General features: G+C 45.5%; 1 protein-coding gene across 7 annotated transcripts in view; it reads right to left on the bottom strand.

The window, feature by feature from the left end:
- The window catches only part of IMPDH1 (inosine monophosphate dehydrogenase 1), a 971,605-nt gene that overhangs the window by 504,646 nt on the left and 443,451 nt on the right, over window positions 1–23,508 (bottom strand). For 4 of the 7 annotated variants that reach the window (XM_069629569.1, XM_069629570.1, XM_069629571.1 and 1 more), the window contains exon 2: window positions 5,739–5,837. In XM_069629569.1, coding sequence (XP_069485670.1) covers window positions 5,739–5,837 — 99 coding nt within the window. Of the gene's footprint in view, window positions 1–5,738; window positions 5,838–8,284; window positions 8,475–23,508 lie in introns of those variants that run through there. The other 3 variants (XM_069629573.1, XM_069629574.1, XM_069629575.1) reach the window with 3 other exon arrangements.

Genomic DNA, 23,508 nt, shown 5'->3' with positions numbered 1-23,508 from the left:
TTTTTTCTACTTTTCCAGATGGTTATAAATCGCCTTTCCAGTCATGTGTGGCCATTTTTTTTCTTAAATATATTTTTGCGTGGCAAAACTGGGGTAGGCTTAAAATATGCCTCCAGAAAACCCTTGCAGGGTTAGCCATCCAAAAATCACCCATGGCTAGTGCCTCCAGGCCATATAAAATTTTTGGGACAAAATAGTTTAATGGTGCTTTCGATTGAACCTTGTGCTGTGCTTGGTAAACTGGTTTATGGCATAGGTCAGCTGTCTGGCACTTTTAGTAAAATTAAAATATTGTACCGACCCGTAGCTGACAACTCCACGCCCAGATAGGTGTAGGTCAGCAGTCAGCACACACTCAATGGGTCCTAAATCTGACTTCAGTCTTACCAGATATAGCTTCCCCTTCCCCCCCGCCCCCCAACATTTGGGTCTTTTCTTTAGATTGATGGCGAGATTGTTCTTCCATGCAAAAGAAAAGGGTGGGCACAGAATCAATGGCTTGAATTTATCCCCAATACCTGCTATTGTACGGTCCACAAGGACCAGGTCATCAGCGTACAAAATGCTGGGTATACAGGTATCTATCTTGATCCAACAGCCCCTCTGAGGTTACTGCGTGTGGGAGGTCCGATAGAAACCGGTTAAACAGGGGGGCCCAGGTCACAACCCTGCTTGACCACCCTGTTGATAATGAGCCGGCATCGTCCAATCGTACTTGCGCTCCTGTGTTAGTGTGCAATGTAACAAGGATAGACGGATCCAGTCAAGGAATCCCAGGGTCATCAGTTTTTGCCACAGGGTCGCCCGGTTAACTGAGTCGAAGTCTGCAATAATGAGGTACATCGCCAGATTTATCCTCACTGTGGCCTCCTGCATACATGTATGAATGGTCCTGATGTGTGGTACTGGATCCTGGTCTGAAGCCAGTCTGGTACAATATGTTACAACTTGTGACACTTTTGCATGGCAGTCAGGACAAAGTGGAAAATAACTTCCCCCATCATATCTGGGGTAGGGATGGTAGAAGAGGGAGAGGGAGCGCTAGTGTTTGCGTGTTGTGTGGTGGTGGGGTCGCTTGTGCGCACTGGTTCGATAGTGTCCATAAGGTCTACAGATCACGGGTGGCCACAGCTGTAAGACTATCTGGTGTCTGTGTGTACTTGCAGTGTTGACGATTTTATGGACTGTGGGGTGGTTCACTCTAGGTGTGCAGACACGGGTGTGAACATAATTGATTCTTGGTTTGTGTAGTGTTGCTAGCCCAAGGTCTGGTGTAGTGGCGGTTTTGGAGGAACAGGAAGTGGGTTAGTAAGCCTTTCTGTTGGAGTCTCTGGTGTGACTGGTTGGCACCTGGTTGTTATCTACCAAGGTCCTTGGTTGTGGTTTGTTGGCCCATCTCGCCACCTTTAGTTGTTGGTCTGCGATGTTATTGCTGCTTGTTTCCCTTTGCTGTTGAAAAACCATTTTTGAGTCATTTCCTGAAGGTGATGAGATCTTCTGTGGTTCGATTTTTTTTTTTTTGGAATGGTGTTCCAGAGGTTACAAATTAGACGTGAGAAAGCGGTTCTGCCCAATTTCCTTTTTTCGTAATGTTTTGCATCCATTTGCATATTGTTGCTGGGTCTTGAGTCCCTTGGCTAATCACGTCTTGGAGGAACTCGGCTCTTGTCTGTGCAAGGCTTTGTGGGCGATGCAGAATACTTTGAATTTGATGCTTTTTTTTTTAATAGGTAACCAGTGTAGGCTTTTCAGTGCTGGAGTGATGTGGTCTTTTCTGTTGAGTCTTGATAGGATCCTGGCTGCTTTATTTTGCAGCCCTTGGGGTTTCTTGGTGAGTCTTTCTGGCATTCCTAGGTAGAGGCTGTTTGCTTAGTAAATTCTTGGTACGACTGTGAGAGTTCTGCGAGGGCCAGAGAGGAAAGGGAGTAATCCTCTGAGCAGTCTTTAACAGGAAGCAGTTTTTGGTGATTGCACTGACTGCGGTTGCAGGGATAGTCTTTTGTCCATTAGTATTCCTAGGTTATTGACTAAATCAGTAGTCTCTGGTTACATTCCCATGCCGGCCAGCCAGTCCAGTTGTGGGTTCCCTCTGTTGAATCCTGCGGTTGAGAGAATAATTTCTATTTTTTGCCGGGTTCAGTTTAAGGTTGGTTGTCATCCAATTATAGACATCCGCAAGACAGTTACTTTGTTCCTGGGTTCGATTTGCTTTCATAATCAGTTGCGTCATCTGCATAGTTGAAGGTGACCAGTCTGTGGGTTCGAACGATTTTCATCAGAGGGAACATGTAAATGTTGAAAAGCAAAGAAGAGAGGGTGGATCCCTGTGGGACTGCGCGGGATATATTTGTGGTGTTTGAGGTGAACAGTGGTAAATAGGCTCCTTTTCCAATTTGTTAGGAATGAGGTAAAACACTTAGTGCGGATATGCCACATTTCATCAATCTTTATTAGTATTGCGTGGCTGATTGTGTCAAATGCTGCTCATAATCACAGCAGTATGAGAGCCGCTTGGGCATCTGCCTTTATTTTCAGGTCGTCCCATATCGATAGGAGTGGTGATTCTGTGACCGGTCGAGTATTCAGTTTGTTGACGTATTTAAGTAATTTCTTATATGCTTGTTTCCCCCCCCTTTATCTTTGCAGGGTAGGGCAGGTTGGATATCAGTCTGTAGTTAGTTCTTCTGCGCCTTCGGGTTCCTTTTTTATCAGTGGTTTGATGTATGACGATTTGTCCTTGAATTACTTATTGTATTCTGAAAGTATACCCAACATGGTTTTACTATGCAATAGCTTGTGCCATTCAAAATGTGGTCAATGTTTGACTCACCTTGACTGCTTATTGTAACCTAAATAAGGTTATACTTTTGTATACCATAGGTTTTAAGTTGTTTTTTATAACTGTTTACATGATGATGCGATAATACTTACCTTTCCCAAGATTTATCTTGGCCTACATGCATTTATAATAAATCATTGTTTTACAATTCATATTGTTTCTTTGGGCCATATGCATGCTACAATTTCTTTGTACCAAGCTACAGCCCTCTCTCCCTCCTATGATAAGACTGGCTGCTCCTTCTGCACTACCAAATGTTCTCAGGTGATACAGCCTTGTACTAAGAGTGGAGTTTTTGTACTGTCTCAGATTTGGTTTTCTGAAGCCCCTAACCTAACAAGTTTCATGATTAGGCTGCCCACCCGAGTAATCACAACATTGTGCATTTAAGTATCCCTCGATAATGGCTCATCCAAGTTAGTAAGCATTCTAGTATTAACAACTTAATCTAAAAAAAAAAAAAAAAACAATGCGCTCCATGCAAGCTCCACCCAGGGGTATTCACCATTAAAAATGTCATATTGGAGTTCAGATCAATTCTCACACTTATTACATTAGGGTCCCCCTCATCAATAATCACGTTATCACGACAGCCAATCAAAAGGCCTCCGGCAGTGCGACCTAGGGGGTCCTTTCTTGCATATCTATTGTTTATAGAACACCCATCACTCAATGTATGAGGTGAGCCAAATCTCTTGTAGCATAGTGTCAGCTGCAAAGACTGATTGATCCACTCTTGTTATTTGATAGTCGAGTATGACCTCTCGTATTCCACATATTGATCAATACCATGGCCTTTTATCAGGAAGTGAAGGTAAAAACAATGTCAACCATGCCTATTGACCATCTTTTCCCTTTGCACCTTCAGCTTCCGCCCTTCGTTGCGGGTGCATACACAGATCGGCCTCCAGCATGGGCCGTTATTTTTAACCCAGTATCAATGTTAGAGGTGCTCTTCGACACAAGGGCACTCTGATCATGTTGATCAAGGTCATATCCCATTTTTTAGCAAAGTTTAGGTGGGCTCTTTATTTACTTTAACCACCTCGTTAATTCTGCAACTGCCCTGGTCGTGGGTATTAATGTGTTTGCCAATTGCTCAACATAAGGGAAGTCTTACTAGTCAGCATTCTAAAGAGGGGATATATTCAGGATAACATCACCTTCCGGGGAAAATTTACCAATAGTAAAATCTGAAAGGCGTGAATCTGTCAGTGCGTGGAAGTGGTTCCTTCCCAGTTCCTTGATTGAGACTGCATCGGCTCTACCCGGGTAATTGAAGGGGACTCAAATTACATCACTTTGACTGCCACGCGTTTAAGGACATTGGGTTTCCCCACTGAGACATTCTTTGTGGAGTATTCATGTTGGATCTACATGTTACCATCTTTATCTCCTTCGATAGGATCGCCTAGCTAGCCAACTTGCCCAGTGTCTTACCTTTCCGACTTCCTGTTAGCGCTTCAATTTTGAGCGCTTCTGCATTATACTATCTCAACCTGTCCTCAGAATTCAAAAAGGGTGGATCAAGCGCAACCAACAGACCTTTACTCTGCTCCTCCCGAGGTTTAAAAAAATAAACAACAAATGTATGTTTATCAGTGCATTTCTCTAATTTATCCAGCATAGTCAAATGGCACTGCACCTCTTCATGTATACTGCTGCATAAGTCTTATTTTAATGCAAAATGACCGATTCTTGGTGAGCCTACTTACTGACTGACTTGTCAGCTCGAGTCAAGTTAATAAGGTCTTCGTCATGTCCTCCAAAATCTGTATTGATGGTCAAACTATCCGAGGGGTTTGGTGAAAGAACGTGATCTGATTTACTACCAGAATTTGAGTTCAACAGGGTTAAAGGACGAAATAATGTTTGCTTCCATTTCAAGCGAACATAAATTGAACACAGAATTATTGTCAATGGGTGTGGTAGGTACGTTAATGGTAGACTTATTAGTGTTGCTATCGACCTGGCTAGTAACAAATATTGCGTTTGCTGAAAGTACATCGCAATTGTCCCTTTGTGCCCAAGACTACCAGTCTCTCCTTGCCCACCAGTAGATGTACGGGCACCATTGTTAGACTCTGTAGTTTTCTCCGCCACTACAGAGCTTGTTTTACCTTTCCCTCTTCTGGTTTTACTGCAGAGATAATTGACCACCCAGACCAAGTAATTACAAGCATACCTATTCAATAGGGACTGTCTGGAAAGCTTTATAAAAAAGGAGTATTAGAACACAATTACAGTAGAAGACATCGAACACACAAAGTTGTACATGAAAAAATATATAGTTTTCAACTCATGTGGAAGCCAGAATTCTGACTCATTATGTAGACGGTTACTCTTATCAGTGACAGCTCAGCTCCCACTCACCAAAATCTTTATTTCGAACCCAGGTACACCCAAAAAGCTTACTGAATGCTGAACCCATAGGAAATTAGGGAAAAAGCACACAGGCTGCCCCTCTACCTCACAATTTTCAGCGACTCCCTGGAGCTCAGGTCATAATGTCCATGTAACGATGTTCCAGCTGGTGGGATCCAACCTTATCCAGTGTTGGACTAAATGCTACACAAACAACCGAACCACATACACTGGCACACAAATGTAAGTATGAATACATGATGAAAACGATAGTAAGCACAAAGTCAATTTAACACCCAACTGTATGTTGCCAAAAGTCATGTTTGAAAAGTAAGGCTCAACCAACAACACACTTATTTGTTGTGGAAAAGTTCAGAGCACTGAAGGTCTACTCACCCTCAACAAACAGCCCACCCAGTCCACCACAAATCAGGCAACAAATAACCCTGTTACCATTGGGTGTGTCTGGTTATGAAATCAGGAGATAAAAAGGCAAGTCAAGGGCCTGTAGGGTAGGAGAGGAAATCATGCTTACTTGTATGTTAGGCCGTCTGCGATGGCAAAGAGCTGTTGGGCAGTGAGACCATCCTCTGGGACATAGCCAGTGCCCCCGCTGATTAGGTAGTCAGCCATGCTGCAGAAGAGAAACAAGATTAGCTGGTAGAGGAGTGCCATCTGTATACAAGTGTGTGATCCATAACATCGCTTTGAACCCACAGTAACATTCACGGTTTGATCGGCATTATATAATAAACAGGCAAACGCTCCAAAAAAAATGTATGATCAAAAGCATTGCAGCTTTATAGTGCACGCTCCCGTTCCGTATATCGCGTTGTCATAATTACTGATGTTCAATTGATGACTTAAACTCTCGTCGCCAATGTAACGCTCTATGACCTATACAGTGCTCCATCGCTCCTAAATTCTGTTTGCGCCATAGAAACAGAGCAAAAGCAGCCTTTAGTTTGCAAGAATGATATTATATGGACTACAAAATGAAGACACCAGTTTTACCTTTGAAATAGGCTTAGTAGTCTTTTTTAAATAACCCAAATGGAATTGGCCTTACTTTTTACTTTCAAGTTCACACAGTTTACATTAACCATCAAGAGATACGTACAACAGTCATTCTGCTTTGAATGCAGCAAGAAAAGCCCAGTACCCTCTGAAGACCGAGAAAAGATCGCCACTTGACGATGGACGCGAATACCAACATCCTTAACTTTACACAGAAGAAGATACTCCTATTCGAGAAGTCCAAAAGAAAGTGGTGGATGCAAAGGCTTTAGGTTCACCACCATTCACCCAAAAAAAATAAAAGAACTATTGACACATCCTTAAAGGTCTCTATGAATTACTGGTCAGAAGCCAGCATATATACCAACAGTGTCCCTTAGCCAATCTGTTTATTAAAACTAGATGCAAGTTTTGCAAACACACCCAAGGGTGCAAGTAGTGCAGAAGGACATCGGGCACTGAATACATTATGTGCTACCTCTGAATGGGTCAAAGGGACAGCCCCATAAGGAGAATTGCATCCAAGGACGTGGTCCAATCGCATGCTGCAATGTAACAGCCCAAGCACACCTTTACCTCTTGCAGACAACCTGGCTAGCGTTCTTCTGGACTACCTGAGTTGGGTCCTACAACTGGGCAAATAAGTCACCAGTATTGTCCTAGCACACTCTTGAGCACCTCATTCTTCCAATATTATGTGGAATAGTGACATACAATTCTCCAAATCTGCCTTGGAAACAAGATTTGCCTCTTCCCTTTTGCAGAAACCATGGCCCAATCAACAGAACTGGGTCAACCATGCCATCTCAGAAAATTCTTCGCTGGTGCATCCTTCCCACTCGAGTTTATAGCATCTACTTAACGCTTTCCCAAACCCTTTCTCTAAGGTCTGGTTAACTGTGGCAGGGCACAGTATGCCAGTCCACAGGCAAGTTGAGGTAACTCACACATACGAGGTGATTTGGCACAGTATAAAAGCATATTAACAAAAAACAAAAGTATCCCCCCCCCCCCCCAAGAACGTCTTTGGATTATAAGTACTAGAGGCAGAAAACAGCTGGGTCAGTACTGAATCATAAAGTGGTGCGTGACCAAAATCAATCCATATCAACATCAAGTTGGGGCATTGCACATAAAACAAAAATGAAAAGTAAAGCAATAATGTTATGACTAATGGAACCATCACTTTATTAAATATCGGTCTAGTATGCAACATGGCTGTACAGAACTAATTGCCTGCACTGTGAGAATACTTAACACAGGGAGACGTTACATACCAATATTACAGGCATCCAGTCCTTCCACCTATCCTGCCTTTGCGGGCCTAGCCCCATATGGCGGGTGTTGGCAGCTATTTTCCAGTACCCTAGGCAGTCTCCGTCTCCTTTCCTGACTCGTATAATTATAAATTGTTCTTTTATAACGCGCTTAATACCGGGGGCCAGTGCCTAAGCGCGAGTCTGAGATTCGAACCTGTGGTGTAATGTGTGCTCTTGCTTCCAAGACAAACGCCAGTGGGCAGCTACCTTCAATAACCACCTGGCATGTGACCGACCTCCATGAGCACTCACTCTATCGCTACCTTTAGGCGCACACGATCCCAAAAACCCAAAGCCTTAAATGCATCCACTTTAGTGCCAACTTGAGCCCCTCCCCCCAAGCACCCAGTTTCCGGACACATTCAGTCCACAATGTGCTCCGCTACTAACTGAACTGGCCCTTCTCCGACTGCTTCCAGGGATGTATGACCGAAGTGTACAATGCATCATGTGCCCCCGACCCCATCCCCCCAGTGCGCCGTGCACCCTGGGGACACCGCTCCTTACGGATGACTCCAGATATTATCTGACCACTAAATAACGGACTTGGTTTCTGGCTACCAAGGAAAGGCCGCAACTGTTTCGGGATCATGGTCTGCCTGCTTAGATCACTTATCTTGTCCCAAGAACACACTGGGGAAAATGGTACTACTTCAGCCCTCAGCGTCAGCCCCTTTTTTTGCAAACTGAAGCCTACAGCCTTTAGACAAGCACTGCAGACACTCCGCCAAACTAAGCCTTTTACCTTGATGTTGGTGCTGCTGCCGACGACGGACAGGGGAACTTAAACGAGGCGATAACGGTGGAGAGGTGGGAGACAATGAGGCAGGGTAGAACGCGCGCCACGCACAGCACAGCGCGAGGAGAGAGGCAGCACACCAGACCAGTGCACGCACAGGGCACATGCGCAGTGTGACGTGGACGACGAGTCTTTCACGTGAAAGCACGCGTAGCAAAATACGGTACCACACGAGGCAAGTTGCGCATGCGTCAACTCGCCTGGGGGCCGGTTCAGAGGCGCGGCTCGAGAGAGGCAGTTGATTTATCAGCTCAGTCAGTTGGAAGGATGAGGCCAGTCGAGAGGGCAGGGTCTTCGTTCAGGTCCTGCCTACAATTTCTGCGCATGCGTTCCAGCTTGTTACTCAAGGCATGTTGCAGAGAAACTGCTGCGCACGCCCAGTACAGTAAACTGAGCGCTTGTGTGGGGGAGGTGTCGCAGTCGCGTCCAGGAAGTCAGGCAGAGATATGCAGATGAAGGGAAGACGTGTTGCCTGACATTATATTAGTGCCCAGTAATTTGGGAGGATTGGCGCTTATGCTGGGGCAGACTAGGCAGGCACGATTGGCTTGTTTGTGTGTGACATCATGCTTAAAAAGACAGCTAGCCACAAAACACGTATTTTAGGGCAACGGACGTGACTCATGCCTTTCGGAAGCAGTACATGTGACATTTAGATTGAGAACGCCCCTTTGATGACACCCATACGTCTCTCGCCTGGTGTTTGGAGTGTCACCCGTGTTGGCAGAGGTCTCAGGTTGTCAGTGGCCATGCGTGAGAAGGCTGGGGTCAACACCATGAGCATGATTCCTAACTATGGAAGGCAACCACGTGCAGGCGAGTTGGACATAGCTGTAAGATTGTAGGTTGTTGCCATAGTTACATCTTCGTATAACATTCCAGAATGTTGATGGAATGTTATGCGAAGATGTGCCTCAGCTGAGAGGGCCGCTTCGGGGGCTCCTCCGATTAAACTTAAGGAACAAGCTTAAGTATACTTGTGTCGAGTGATTTAAATGAAATGAAAAATCACTACAATTGGCAACGAGGATGCTGGTTAGTGGAGGGAGCCCCCGGACAGGAAGAAATGATGCAGTGAAAGTCATACTTTATACCGGCTGGTTTTTGGTGGGCTGCTGCGCACAGCAACGATACAAGTACGGGTGGGCGGCTACAGGAAACAGTATCAGCATGCAGGGAAATTAAGTAATCCACTCACCAGAGTAATCGAGGACGGTGCGAGAGGTATGAGCAACCGTCGTTAAAGACTAGAGTAAAGGACCCTAGAACGTGAGTTGCGTGCCGCCATCTTGGAAAAAAAAAAAAAACTGTTTGTTTACGATCGTGATTACGGCGATCAGCTGCTGTTATGGACAACGCACTGAAGGAAAATAAGCCAATGTTTATAGATGCATGGCCATACTGAGTCAGGCTGTTGTTGGGAGGCAAGGAAAAATATATGGTGTAAACAGCAGATATTAACAAACAAGGAAATATACTGGACATTTTGATAGATACCACATATGAGTAGGGCATTACATGTTAATCATCAAACTTTAGCCATGCAAAACACGGCTGCTCCTATAAAATTTCTGTCGGCTCCTGGCAATCCAACATGCCCTTGGGAGCAGTGGCAGGACAACTTTCAAGTGTATTTGAGAGCGATAGGAGGGGCAAAATTCAATGATGATCAGAAGGAAGCCACTTTGTTACACTGTATTGGCACAGAAGCTCTAAGAATATTTAGATCATTACCTGATCTTGAGCAAGATGAAGAAACATGGGGTGAAGCGTCCAGTGGGTCAAGAAAGTATGACATTGCAGTGGCTAAATTGAACAAGCATTTTGGTAATAAGACAAACATTGTGTTGGAAAGATACAGATTTTTCACAAGAAAACAGGGCAAAGAGGAAAGTATTGATTCATATGTAGCGACATTGAGAGGACTAATGGCCACGTGTGCTTTCACTGGAGTCACCGACGAATATTTGAGAGATCAGATAGTGTTACATGTGGCTGACCCGCGCATTCAGCAACGACTGTGGCAAGCGAAAAATCCCACATTAGAAAAAACGTTGGAAATAGCCAGGTCAATGGAATTGGGTGAAAAATGCATGAGAGAGGTTCAAAGTAAACCAGAGTTCCCTGGAATTAAGTCAGTCCAAGGTATAGATGATGAACAGCAAAACAATCAGGAAGAAAAACTGATTGCCATGGTCAAAAGAATGGTCAGGACAGAGACATCTGGTGGGTACAGACAAGATGGAGGAAGTGCAGTCAAGCACAGTAGTAGGTGTACATGTTGTGGATGGAGTAAACATGAAAACACAGAAAAGGAGTGTCCAGCATTCGCAGCAGAGTGTTTTAGGTGTGGATATACTGGACATTTTGGAAAGATGTGTCGCACTAACAGAGGAAGAAGCAGATTTAATGGCAGAGTTGGCAGGACTGCTGGTCGATTTTATAGAAGCAGGAATGCAAGTACCATGGGGGTGAGAGCTGTCGAGGAGAATGCTGGTTCCAGTAATTTGGTAGCAATAACTGATCGGGCGGAAGATAGAATCCAGATACTTACTGTCACACCAAGAGATGATGGAGTAGGATCTTGGGTTCCTATGGATATAGATGGTGTAACGTTACAAGTGATGGTAGATACAGGTTCACCTTATACTATGGTGGATGTACAGACGTATGTAAATGTTTTGAAGAGGAAGATGGAAGATTTACAGATGACGACCACCAGAGCAACAGGGTATGGAAAGACACCGATTAATATTATAGGTTATATTTGGGTGAAATTGAGATTTGAAGGACGCAAGACATACTGCAGATTGTATGTGGCGGAGGATGGTTTTTCAATAATAGGATGGTGGGAGCAAGCTGCATTGAATATCAAAATTCATCCAGGAGAAAGTGTACCCATTCTGTGCATTTCTGAAAAGGTATGTGACAATGCAGAGAGTTTGGCAAAATCTTTTCCGAATGTCTTCAATGACAGGATTGGTTTACTGAAAGGATTTGAGCATCGCATTATTCTAAAACGGGGTGTGACACCAGTGGTACATAAAGTGAGAAGTATACCCATTGGTACTAGAGATGCATTAAAGGCTGAGATAGAGAAATTATGCAAACAAGACGTTATTGAACCTATTGAAAGTTCAGAATGGTTATCGCCTATAGTTTTGGTTAAAAAAACGGATGGATCCATCAGGATGTGTGTCGATTTAAGAGATTTAAATGCCAACATATGGATTGACAGACATCCTTTACCGAATATTGGAGAGATGTTATCCACCATGAGTCCAGCAAAATTTTTCACGACGTTAGATTTGTCATCGGCCTACCATCAGGTAGTACTTGAAAATGGATCGAGACATTTGACATCTTTTGTGACGCCTTTGGGAGCTTTTAGATACAAAAGAATGCCGTTTGGGTTGGCTTCGGCAGCTGCAGTGTTTCAGAGGTTAATGCATCATCTGTTTGAAGGTCTACAAGGAGTGTATTATTTCCAAGATGATATTTTGGTGTCGGGAAATTCCCAAGAGGAGCATGATGCAAAATTGTTAGCTGTGCTGCAAATGTTACAGCAGAAGGGTATGACACTCAAGATTGAAAAGTGTAAAATAAAACAAACTGAAGTGACATATTTAGGTCATCGTATAAGTGATAAAGAAGGCATTATGCCTAAAGAAGCTTTGGTGGACACCATCCTTAAAATAGCGGAACCAAACAACAAAGACCAGTTGAGGAGTTTTTTGGGTCTCACAGAATATTATTCAAAATTTATTGATCACTACTCAGATAACACTGAAAGCATGAGGAAGTTGATGTGCAAAGGAATGAAATATGTTTGGTCAGAAGAATGCAGAAAAGAGTTTGAAAAGATAAAGACTATGATTAATAAAGCACCAGCTTTGAAATTGTTTGACTCAAGTGCCAGAACAAGAATAGCAGTGGATGCAAGCAATATAGGTTTAGGGGGTATTTTGGAACAAGTTCAAAATGGAGAAGTAGTTCCCATAGCGTTTGCATCAAGGACATTAAGAGGAGCTGAACGAAGTTATTCAACAATAGAAAAAGAAGCACTTGGAGTAAAGTGGATATTGGAACATTTTAAGAGTCTTATTTGGGGAATTCCCGTAGATGTAAGAACTGATCATAAGCCTCTTGTTCACGTATTGAACGCAAAAAATTCCCACATGATGTCTCCACGTATAAGAAGATGGACTTTGATTATTATGCAATTTAATGTGACCATAAAGTACACACCGGGAAAGAATAATGTTGTTGCGGACTGTTTTTCTAGATTGCCATGTGAAAATAATCTAGACAACGGTGAGGATGAACAAGGCTTCAGAGAGGAACAGAGCATGGACTGTATCATAGCTCAAGTACATCCTAGTTTTTCAAAAAAAGATTGGATGGAAGCAACAGACAATGATATTGAACAAGAGATGTTGAGGAAGGCTATTGAAGCTGGTTGGAGAGAAACTGATGACAAGTTGAGTCAATGGGAAAGATTTAAAGATGAATTGTCCAGTGATGAGGTATGTGTGTATAGAGGAGATCGAATAATACCCCCTACAATTTTAAGGAAAAAAATTATGGACATTGCGCATGAAGGTCATGTTGGTAGAATGTTGACGAAAAGAAGAGTAAGAGAAGCTTACTGGTGGCCCAACATGTGGAGTGATATGGAAGCTTTAGTTAAAAATTGTACTGCTTGTGCTGTAAGTGACAAAAGCAAATCTGTGCGAGTGACCCCATTACAACCGGTGGACATTCCTGTTACTGTATGGACTAAATTGGCTATTGATATAGCTGGTCCATATGAATCTTTGGAGTGTCAGAAGATCTATTTAATGGTGTTAGTTGATTATACATCAAAGTGGGTGGAATGTGGCATAGCAGAGGAGTCAGTGACAGCTATTAAAATAGTGAAGTTTTTGGATGAGATTTTTAGTAGAGAAGGAGACCCACAAGAAATTGTGTCAGATAATGGAGCTCAGTTCATGTCGTCAGAGATTCAAGGATTTTTAAGAGACAGATCTATCAAACATAATACGACAGCGTTGTACCACCCAATGGGTAATGGACTGGTGGAAAGGATGAATCGTTTCATTAAAGGTATATTACAGTTAGCTTGTGCAAATGGATTACCATGGAAGGAGACACTTAAAGAAGCACTCACTACATATAAGGTCACACCACATTCAATAACCGAGGAGGTGCCATTTACATTGATGAGAGGGAGACTCTTCACCAATAGGTTGAGGCCTGCGTGGATGATGAGCAATGAAAATAAAAAAAAACTTAACATGGAGGACATTGTGGACAAGGTGAAAAGGAAACAAGAAAAATATAAAAGTTATTATGACAAGCAGAGAAATGTTCAAGAAAGTACAATTAGGAAAGGTGATATGGTGAGAGTGAGGGAACCAATACGTGTGATGAAAGGAGAGTCCAAGTTTCGGGCTCCACAGAAAGTTATGGAATGCTCAGGAAAGTCAGTGATACTGGAAGATGGCAAGAAATGGTCATGTGATGATATCGTGTTGGCAAAAGAGAATGAAGTGATAAGATATGAAGAAGATGATTTTGTTGCAGGAAAAGGAAGGTTACCAGAGAAGGAAGTACAGAAAGATCTTATTGAAAAGAAAAATGATAGTTTTCAGTCAGGTTCAAAAAGTAGAAAAAGAAGATGGAATTACAAACAAGACTATGTATATTATTGAAGACCTCAACATAGTGATATTTTCAAGACTGGCTGATAAAAGAAAAAAAAAAACATGGAAGAAATTGTATCCTTTTATTGGTTAAAATGACATAGTGTGATGTTAAAAGTTTATATTGTTTAGTGTTTTAGTTTAGGTTAACAGAAAATCTTATTTGAATATAATATGTATTTTATTGTTTAGAAAGGGAGATGTAAGATTGTAGGTTGTTGCCATAGTTACATCTTCGTATAACATTCCAGAATGTTGATGGAATGTTATGCGAAGATGTGCCTCAGCTGAGAGGGCCGCTTCGGGGGCTCCTCCGATTAAACTTACGGAACAAGCTTAAGTATACTTGTGTCGAGTGATTTAAATGAAATGAAAAATCACTACAATAGCTTCACTAGCATTCATGCAGAAGCTCCTAAATGAGACTCACCAGCATGCCTACCTAGATTCCGTGTTCATCCCAGAGATTCTGGGTTTTTACGCTCTTCTCTGGGAAAGAGAGCTGAGTCTGGGATTTCCAGCACTGTCTAACTGGCCTGAGTAAGAAGATACCAGGGCACAATGCGCTGATTATACAGCAAATGTTTGTGCTAGGCCTGACCTGCTGCATACGGTCAGACAGCAGCAGTACTTTGCTTTAAGTGGACCATGCGGCAGCATTCTCCAAAAAGTGGGGCTGTGGCGGGGTGCCCCGTGTCCACCACACCACGGTGGAACACACTGGGGCTCATTACGAGTCTGGCGGTAACCGTGCCAGTTTTACAACCCCGGGGGTCCGGAAAGTCAGGCGCCGGTAAATTGTAATTCTTTATTCCCATAACTCTATAGGAATGGGGAAAACGGAAACACTGGTACCGTTCTTCCGTGACAGTCTGCCTACCGTGGCCGCTGTCTCCGGCAGGCAGATTTGAACTTTGCCGGTCACACAAGTGCGTGCCTGCCCTTTTAAGGGCACACACACGCGGCGGAGTGAGGCAACTCTGCCGCATGTGCATGTAATAAACTGGGCGTGCCACGGCCATGGAGCCCAAGCAGAGAGCATAGTGTGCTCTGTATGCTGGGGGTGGCTCACTGGGCCGGAGGGGCACACGGGCAACCGTTAACAGTGGCAACGAGGTTGCATGGTCAATCCGACGCGAACCTGCAGGGCTAAGGCAGTGAGATCTCCAGGGGCATTTTCTCCAGATTTCCATGCCACTGAGTCGGTGAGTTCTATGCGGACAGCTGCCATTTTGTCTACACGTGGTGGTGAGGGTTGCAGCTCCCGTTGGGAGTGCTCGTGCACCTCCCATGTGAATTTATGGACCCCCCTCATGCAGCGGGCAACGTCTGTTGCTGGTAACCATTTGGAGTGTTTTTTCAACACTTTTCTTTCAAGTTTGAGGTGAGGCCTAGACTTTTTTTTTTTCCTTTGTCCCACCCAACTCCATTTTTGGGATCTTTGGCTTGTGTGCTGGGGAGGAAATTCCATATTCCTGGCTGTTAGGACATTAGTGGAGGGGCAATCACTACAGCAAACCTGAGGGTGGAGTGGTGGCAAATATTTGCATGCTCAATTTTTGGACACTTTGGACTGTGCGCTGGGGAGGATATTTCTGGTGCCCGTCGAGTCTTGGACCGAGGTGGAGGCGCCGGATAGACTGGCTGGACATGTACTTCCGGGCCACGGATGAGACAGATGAGGATAGCAAAGTGGCCATGCTTATATACTCGGCAGGCCCAGCAGTGCACAAAAGTCTTCCAATCATTACAGCCGGTGGATGCATCTTACACAGCAGCCAAGAACGCGTTGCGCAAGCATTTCATGCCATTAGCCAATGCAGACTATGAGCGCTTTGTCATGTGTAGCACCCGACAGATGATGAGTCTCTGGACACGTTCTATGGACGTCTGCGCTGGATGTCGATGTCGTTTGCCTAGGAAAACCCCAAACCATGGTCAGAAACCAGCTCATACAGGGCTGTTTGTCTGGAAAGCTGAGCAGGCAGGTGCTGTGGGAACCGGGACTCGCACTGCCTTGCATACTAGAGCTGGGTCGGTGCCATGAAGTTTCCGAGTTGCAGGCGTCAAAGATGGATGCAGACATTTGGCCAGCGAAGACGGAGGAGGTGTTTGCCGTTGGCCGAGGTCAATGAGGGAAAGGTGCCCGACTACCAAGTGGTGGCCAGCGTGACAGAGGAGGCAGGCCCCACGAGTTACGCCTCAAGTGCGGTTACGATCTTCCGCATCCTGTGGAAAGCCCGGCGCAGGGGAAGGGGTGTGGATGTTGTGGGACGCTCAACCAATATGCCTGGATATGCAGGGCACCGGTGCCTGTTGTGGTGCAGAGGGTGCTGGTAAGGGCATGTTTCTCTAGGCAACAGCGCCCGCCCAATGTCTCCCAGGTAGATGAAGGGGAAGATGATCTGACTCACAAAGCGGAGGATGAGGAAGAGAACATATTCTTCATATCCAGCATTAGTGCACTGCGTACCACCACCAGGAGGCAACCACAGTGTCTCGTGCAGGTCAATGAGGCAACGGTACCTGTGCTAGTTGACACGGGGGCATCAGTCAACGTAATGGCATGGGTGCACTATGATGCCATGGTGGCACCGCCCACATTGCAGAAGCCGAGAGCGCAGATATTCAAGTTTGGCGGTGAGCAGCCCATTCCATTGGCCGGAGCATTTGTTGCGAAAGTTGAACATGGAGAGATATCCATCAAAGCTTGATTCTATATGACGAGTGTAAGCAGCAACACTCTCCTGAGCTGTGCAGCGGCAGAAGCACTGGGCACCGTAACCTTCGCCTATGCACTGTACCTGGAAGACGTACGGGAACTTCTCGGAAAGTACAGCCAGCTCTTCGAGGGGATAGGCCGCATGGTCAGCGAATCTGTGAGGCTGCATATCGATGAGTCCATACAGCCGATTGAGCTCAAACACTGCATAGTCCCATTCCATTTGCGGGAACTGGTGGACAAATAACTGGACAATTTGGTGGTGCTGGACATCATCGAGAAGGTGGATGGACCTACCCCGTGGGTGTTTCCCATAGTCATTGCATGGAAGAAAAAACAACCTGACTCGGTGAGGCTCTGTGAGGATATGAGGCTCTCGAACAAGGCCATCAAGCGAGAGAGACACCTCACACCCACGATTGACGACATCATTGCAGAACTGCAGGGGGCTCGTTTCTTTTTTAAGCTTGACCTGACGGCGGCTATCAGGTGGTGTTACATCTGGACTCGAGACACATCACCATCTTTACCATGCACCAGGGCCTCTACCAGTAAAAGCACCTAATGTTTGGGGTGTCATCGGCAACAGAAGTGTGCCAAACCACCATCCTTGGGGCCCTGGCAGATCTCAAAGGTATCATCAACATCAGCAATGACATTCTGGTGTTTGCAAAGATGGAGGATGAACACATGGAACGGCTGGTAAATACTCTGGAACGGCTGCAGGGCCTGGGGCTGACCTAGCACAAAGAAAAGTGAATTCCTCAAAAGAAAAATTGAGTTTTTCGGATTTGTTTTCAAGGAAGGGGGCTTGTCACCCGACCCCTGGAAGGTCAAGGACATTATGGAGGCATGGCCCCCAGAGAATGTAACTGAAGTCTGACCCTTCCTGGGATTGGTCACCTATTGTGGTCGTTTCATCTGGAACCTAGCCTTCAGGTCGCAGCCCCTGAGAAGTCTCACCAGGAGAGATGCAACCTGGCAGTGGGGCCCGTTAGAACAGGCTGCGTTTGAAGATGTGAAAGGTGCGCTAACAGCAGAGGCCACATGGCATTTTTTGATCGATCATTGGCATCAGAGGTGGTTGTGGACGCCAGCCCGTTTGGTCTGGGTGCAGTCCTCACTCAAACAGAAGTACAAGGTGAAGTCTGGCCGATTGCCTATGCGAGCAAGGCACTGTTGGAAACGGATACTTGCAAATCGAGTGGGAGGCCCTGGTGGTCTTTTAGGGGTGTCAGCACTTTTGACTGTACGTGCTGGGACGGCCGGTGACAGTGGTGACTGACCATAAGCCTCTGCTACCGATTATGACTGGCTCATAATCAAAACCCTGTTGGGGGAGAGGTGGTCTTTTTCCACCCCCACACCATCTCCGAATGGACAGATCCCTCTTATGCTGGAGGGGGGAGACGCTCCCCTTCCCACTTACGCATGACCTGCATTATCTCCCTATCATTACTAACAAAAGAATCATGTAACCAAGCCTTATTGAAGCCCAAAGACCCTATTTCTTGTAACACACCAGATGCCATCTTTTACTAGGCCCGAAAATGATCTCTAGAAAACTATCTCTCCCCCTGCCCAGCACCTCGCACACACAGCCCGAACCAGCCCTTCCTCCTGCCAGCTCTACACGGACTCTGTTCTCATGGAAGTCCAGCCATTTATTGTTGCAATAATTAGTATCACACAGAAGGAAGATGAGCTCACTGCACTGTGTGAGACCGGAGCAGGCCCCAGCCCTTGTGAACATCCATCTCCACTAACCTGCTTGTGCTCCCTTGACCCCCTCCCCGCTTTGCCATAACCTGCTGATACACATCTGACCCCTTGCAGTGACCAGAGGAGAGCAATCGCCATAGCCCTAATCCCATACACCAATATATTCATCCTAAAACGAACACATCTCTATCTGTATGGTGAGGCTTCAGGTAGATCAAAGCCCCCCAAGATGGGCACCTGGATCAGGGCATTAGATTTATGGGTGCCAATGTGCAAAGGGTACAATGTAGATATATAACCTATTAGTGAGCTTTGAAAGTACTCCTGTTCGGGCCAAACATTTATGATGGTCATTTGTCTCATGCCCTCAGATTCTGTCAGTTTAGCTTAGCCAGTCAGGGAATGTATCACTTTGCCGGCATGGCCTTCAGCCAGCGGAGATGAGCCCAGCTGACCCACGTGCTGAGAGAGGGACACCCAAGCAACCGCCAATCCAACGTGGCCAGCACCTAAAGATGCATACTGTACTAATGTGCCTCACCAATTATATTGTAGAATTGTGTACTTATAGTTTGCCGTCATCAGTGACACGTTTTCATCTTATAATGTGCTGCCCATGTAATGTTTGGCAGAGCGCTCTCTGGGCAGCAGAGTTCTCTGCATGCACAATTATCTTATATAAAACTTTGTTCTACTTACAATCTATCTCCTAGTCTCATTCCCTAGCGGGGTGTGTCCATTATTTGAGGTTTAGGATATTGTGTCAGGGAATGGATGCCTTCATTTGGTGACCGTCGTCATGATATTCCTTGGCGTCCCCCGTACTTCAGTGAGATCCAGGGCTTCCCCAGAAGGGCCAACCCCCCCCCCTCCTACGGCTGACCAGTCTTAAACAAAAACGCGTACGCAGCGAAGAAGGGTTTGTGGGTCCTGGCTTTGCCCAACTGCTCGCCGGGCAGGGCCACGACAGGTAGGCCCCCATTTGTGTATAGACGGCAAACAAAGGTTCTTGGAATACCACAGTCATGTGAGTATTGATTGCAAGGGGAAATAAAAGAGGGAAAGGGGAAGGTATGGAGCAGATTAATTAAGGGGAACACACAAGGGTTGGGTTGAGAGTGATTGAATGGAGAGATTGTTGAAAACGAAGCACTTCCCTTTTTTCATGGCCAATAGGTTTTTATAAAATAGTATGGTGAGAAAATAAGAGGAGATACAGGAACCTAGCTCCGAAAGGGGGTGGAAGGCGGTGCCGCAAAGCGCTGTCCCGAATCAGTGCTGGCAATAAGTGAGAAAAAGGAATAAAGTAGGAGCATAATATATTTAGTAGGCTCGGGAAATAGTAGTATTTATTATCTTTACCATTCTATAACTCTTGTGGAGGTAGGCACACAAGGGGCAGGGGTGATGTGAGTGTTGAGTGTGGGAAAAGATAACCCAAGGTTGAGTAAAAAGGGGATTAGGGGCATATGGGTTTACTCTAAAGTGCTTTATGTTCTTTGTTTGATGTTGTCGATATATTCTTTGCTTTGTCCTGTGAAAATGTTCAATGATTTTGTTTCATGTATCTGACGTGACAATGCATAAGTAATGTTTTAAAGTAAACAATTGAAAACTGTGATTGACACGTTAGAGGTTGAAGTATCACGGCAGAGAGGAAATGGGACCGAAAGAGAAGGTCTTTTGACAAATATGGGTCTAGACATGCCACTTTCACACATTTGTAAGCACCTCCCCCTATACAGTGACCAAATAAAGAAATATCATGGGCAGTGGGTGACTGAAATAAAGGGGGAGGGGTAGCACCCTACTTAATGGCAAAATACAAGGGGAAACAGCTCCAAAATAGACAAGAGGTGCTAGATTTGTGGAGGATATTCGATGAAACACACCCCCAAAAAATAAACAGGAAAAGCAAATAGAGCCCACAGCCGTGCCAAATGACGAAGCAGAAGATAAGGGGAAAGAAAGGGAGGAACCAAAGAAAATATACCCATTGCTTACAAGAACCGCAGAAGGGTACGCGGACCCAGTGTATGTGCCAGGGGCAAGCGCGCCCATAACACCTGTCACACCACCTCCTCCATATGTTCCATCAAACACGACTCCTGCCCCGCAGGGCCCACCACTTGAGATCTAGAAATAGTGTTAACTTCCACCCAGGCAGAACTGGCGTGATTATGAACACTGTGCGAAACAACGCTACCCTTGTCCGTGGGTGGGCAACCGCCATTACAACCCCCACTAACGAGTACCTCTGCATTACCAGAAGACAAATGGAAATCCGGGGATTTCCTTTTTAGACTAGACATCACCCCAATAAAAGCAGTGGGGGTAGAACGAGAAGGTGAGGTGGAAAGCATGGGATATGATACAGTAGCTTCCGAAAGAGAGGAGGAAAAGTGGAGCGACTTTGATGAGGCCGACAAAGGGGCAGTAGGAGGGGTGCAGCAGATTCAGTGTGCCACCCCACAAGTAACAGCAGTAGAAGAAGGCTGGGAGGGAAGGTTTCGAAACAGTTTAGGAAGAATAGCACTGGCAAAGAAAAAAGGAGTAAAGGTAAGTAAGGGGAAGGTGAGATCAAAATTACAGATGCCCCCCATCCACAAGGGGGCAGGACGACCTCATTTTTTTCCTCGGGGAACTGATGGATAAGAACAATCTCCTCAAAGCACTTTCACTGCTTTCAGGGGATGCAGGGAAATGGATTTATGCATTTGAGAATAATACAGTGGGAGTTCCATTAGCAATTGGAGACATTAAAAGCCTTTTAATATCTGCATTGGGAGACCAAGCAGACGCAGTGTGGGTGAAGGCAGGGTTTCCGGCAGTGACCATGGGAAATCACATGCATGACGGGGCATTCTTCAATAATGTAAGGGCACAAGTATGGGATGCACTGCAGAGGAGCTTCCCTGACACCCCAGATTTACACTCTGTAATGCAATGTACCATGGGGACGAGGAAGATGCTGCGCAATTCATTCTTCAGGTGCAGGAGCTGTGGCGAGCGTAGACGGGCACAGCCTGCGACCAGTCCACCGCCCTTTTCTATTTTATCTTTAAGCAAGTCCTCCCAAAGGAGGTACAGAAGGCCCTTGATAAAATAGCTGGATAGAATCTAAGGGGTGGCCAGAGATACAAAGCATCATAGTACACCACTGCAGGAGGATCAAAGAAAGATAAAAAACAAATAGCTCAGAGGAGATTAACAGATGAAGAAAAGCTTGTGCAGAGTAAGTTAATGAAGGTTGCGGCAGTAACTGCACTGCCACCCTCGGAACGGCAGGGAGAAGATGGGGAGGGGCCACTAGTGCTACAGGCTAGGATGGCAGCTGAATTGGCAGACAGTGGGCAGGAGAAATGGGGTGGAGAGGAACGGTACATGGGACCCCAATGCCAGGGAAGACCGGCAAGAGGAAGAGGTGGGGATCGAGAGCAGCGAGGAGGGGGAGGATATGGATATGCAGGACAAGGACCAAGGGGGGGGTGGACCCGGACCATGTTGGTTGTGCAGGAGTTGGGGACACTTTGCAAGGGAATTGTGTATCCGACCTTTGGCCAATTAACAGAATACTCAGAGGTACAGCAGCTAACAGCAGTATGGGCACCCACACCCAGGTAGCCCGTATGGACTCCCTATCGGCCCCTATGAACCAGATGGGCAGCCGACAGTAGGCCCATATCAGGGTACAATACACTAAGACAACCCGCATTGTTTGCAGACACGCCCAACTCGTCAAAATCAAATGACAAACTGGCATGCAAATCCATTCGCCACTACAGCTAATGGCGCACCAGCACCTTATCAGGGTACGTGTGTGCTGAGTGAAAATGTTTTCTCCTGCCAAGAAACGAACACTCACCCAGATTAGGACAGCCCACAGAGAGCACTTGCATGTCCAGTCCTATCCACTACCTTACATCCAGACAAGGAACCACTGGTGGGGGCAGAGTTAAGAAACAAACAGTTTATCTTTATGGTGGACTCGGGGGCGGAGAAATCATGTCTATGTGAAGGTGATTTCCCATTATCTTGCAAAATTTTTGAGACGCAAGCATTCTCTGGGGCTGTGATCATGGTTCCTTACACAGAAGAGTTAGATGTTAAAATTGGAGGAAAAACTGTTTGAGCACTCCTACTCTATCATCAGAACTCACCTGTAAATTTACTGAGACATGATTTACTAAGTAAACTTAACATGACCATCAAATTTACAGACAGAGGGATAATATGCTCCACCCCAGGCATGTGCTCAATACGAGCGGTGCTTATCATACAAACGCTAGCAAACGAAACAGACATCCCAGGGCTACCAGCCAATGTTTATTTATGGCATACAAGTGTTAGCAAGAGTGGGGCCAGAGATCACACATAAGGAATGGAGAGTGCCCCCTGAATTTGTTTTCTGCCCAGTAGTTATCCCCGAAATATTTCCTGGCACCGTTTTGTCTCTCGATCTTCAAGGGGTACAGATTTCAGCAAAACGTATTGTGTCAATTGGCCTGGACATGCATGGATGTGAGTGGCGGACAGTACTGTGTATTGACCCAAACATACCACTGCGCAAATTGACTGATGAAGAGCTGTTCACTGACAATGACATGGACGGGAAATAATAATGGAGATATGCATGCCTTGTGACATAATGATACAGAACAGACGAGTAACAAACCCCCTCATGGCCCTTGTCAGTGCACCGCCGTCTTTCTGTGATGAACACTTACAGCTAGTGCCAACAAATGTATGGACTACAAACCCCCATGATGTAGGGTTATTGAAAGAAGTAACCCCAATAAAAATAAAGCTTAAGCCAAGGGCAGTATTGCCCAGGGTCAGACAGTACCCCCTAATAAGAGAGGCTGAGGAGGGAATAAAAGACACAATCTGTGCACTCCTACAACAGGGCATCATTGTGTCATGGCTGGGCATGCTGCTAGTGCTGTGTGTTATGGTGAAGCTGTTGACCTTAAGTCTGGGCCCACAACACACTACTCAGGCCAATTCTCCCTCTCTTTTAC

The sequence above is a fragment of the Ambystoma mexicanum genome, chromosome 12 (assembly GCF_040938575.1).
Source record: "Ambystoma mexicanum isolate Mex_15411 chromosome 12, UKY_AmexF1_1, whole genome shotgun sequence".
NCBI lineage: Eukaryota > Metazoa > Chordata > Amphibia > Caudata > Ambystomatidae > Ambystoma > Ambystoma mexicanum.
Note: the sequence above shows the minus strand (reverse complement) of the source record. Positions and strands in the feature narration are given on the sequence as shown.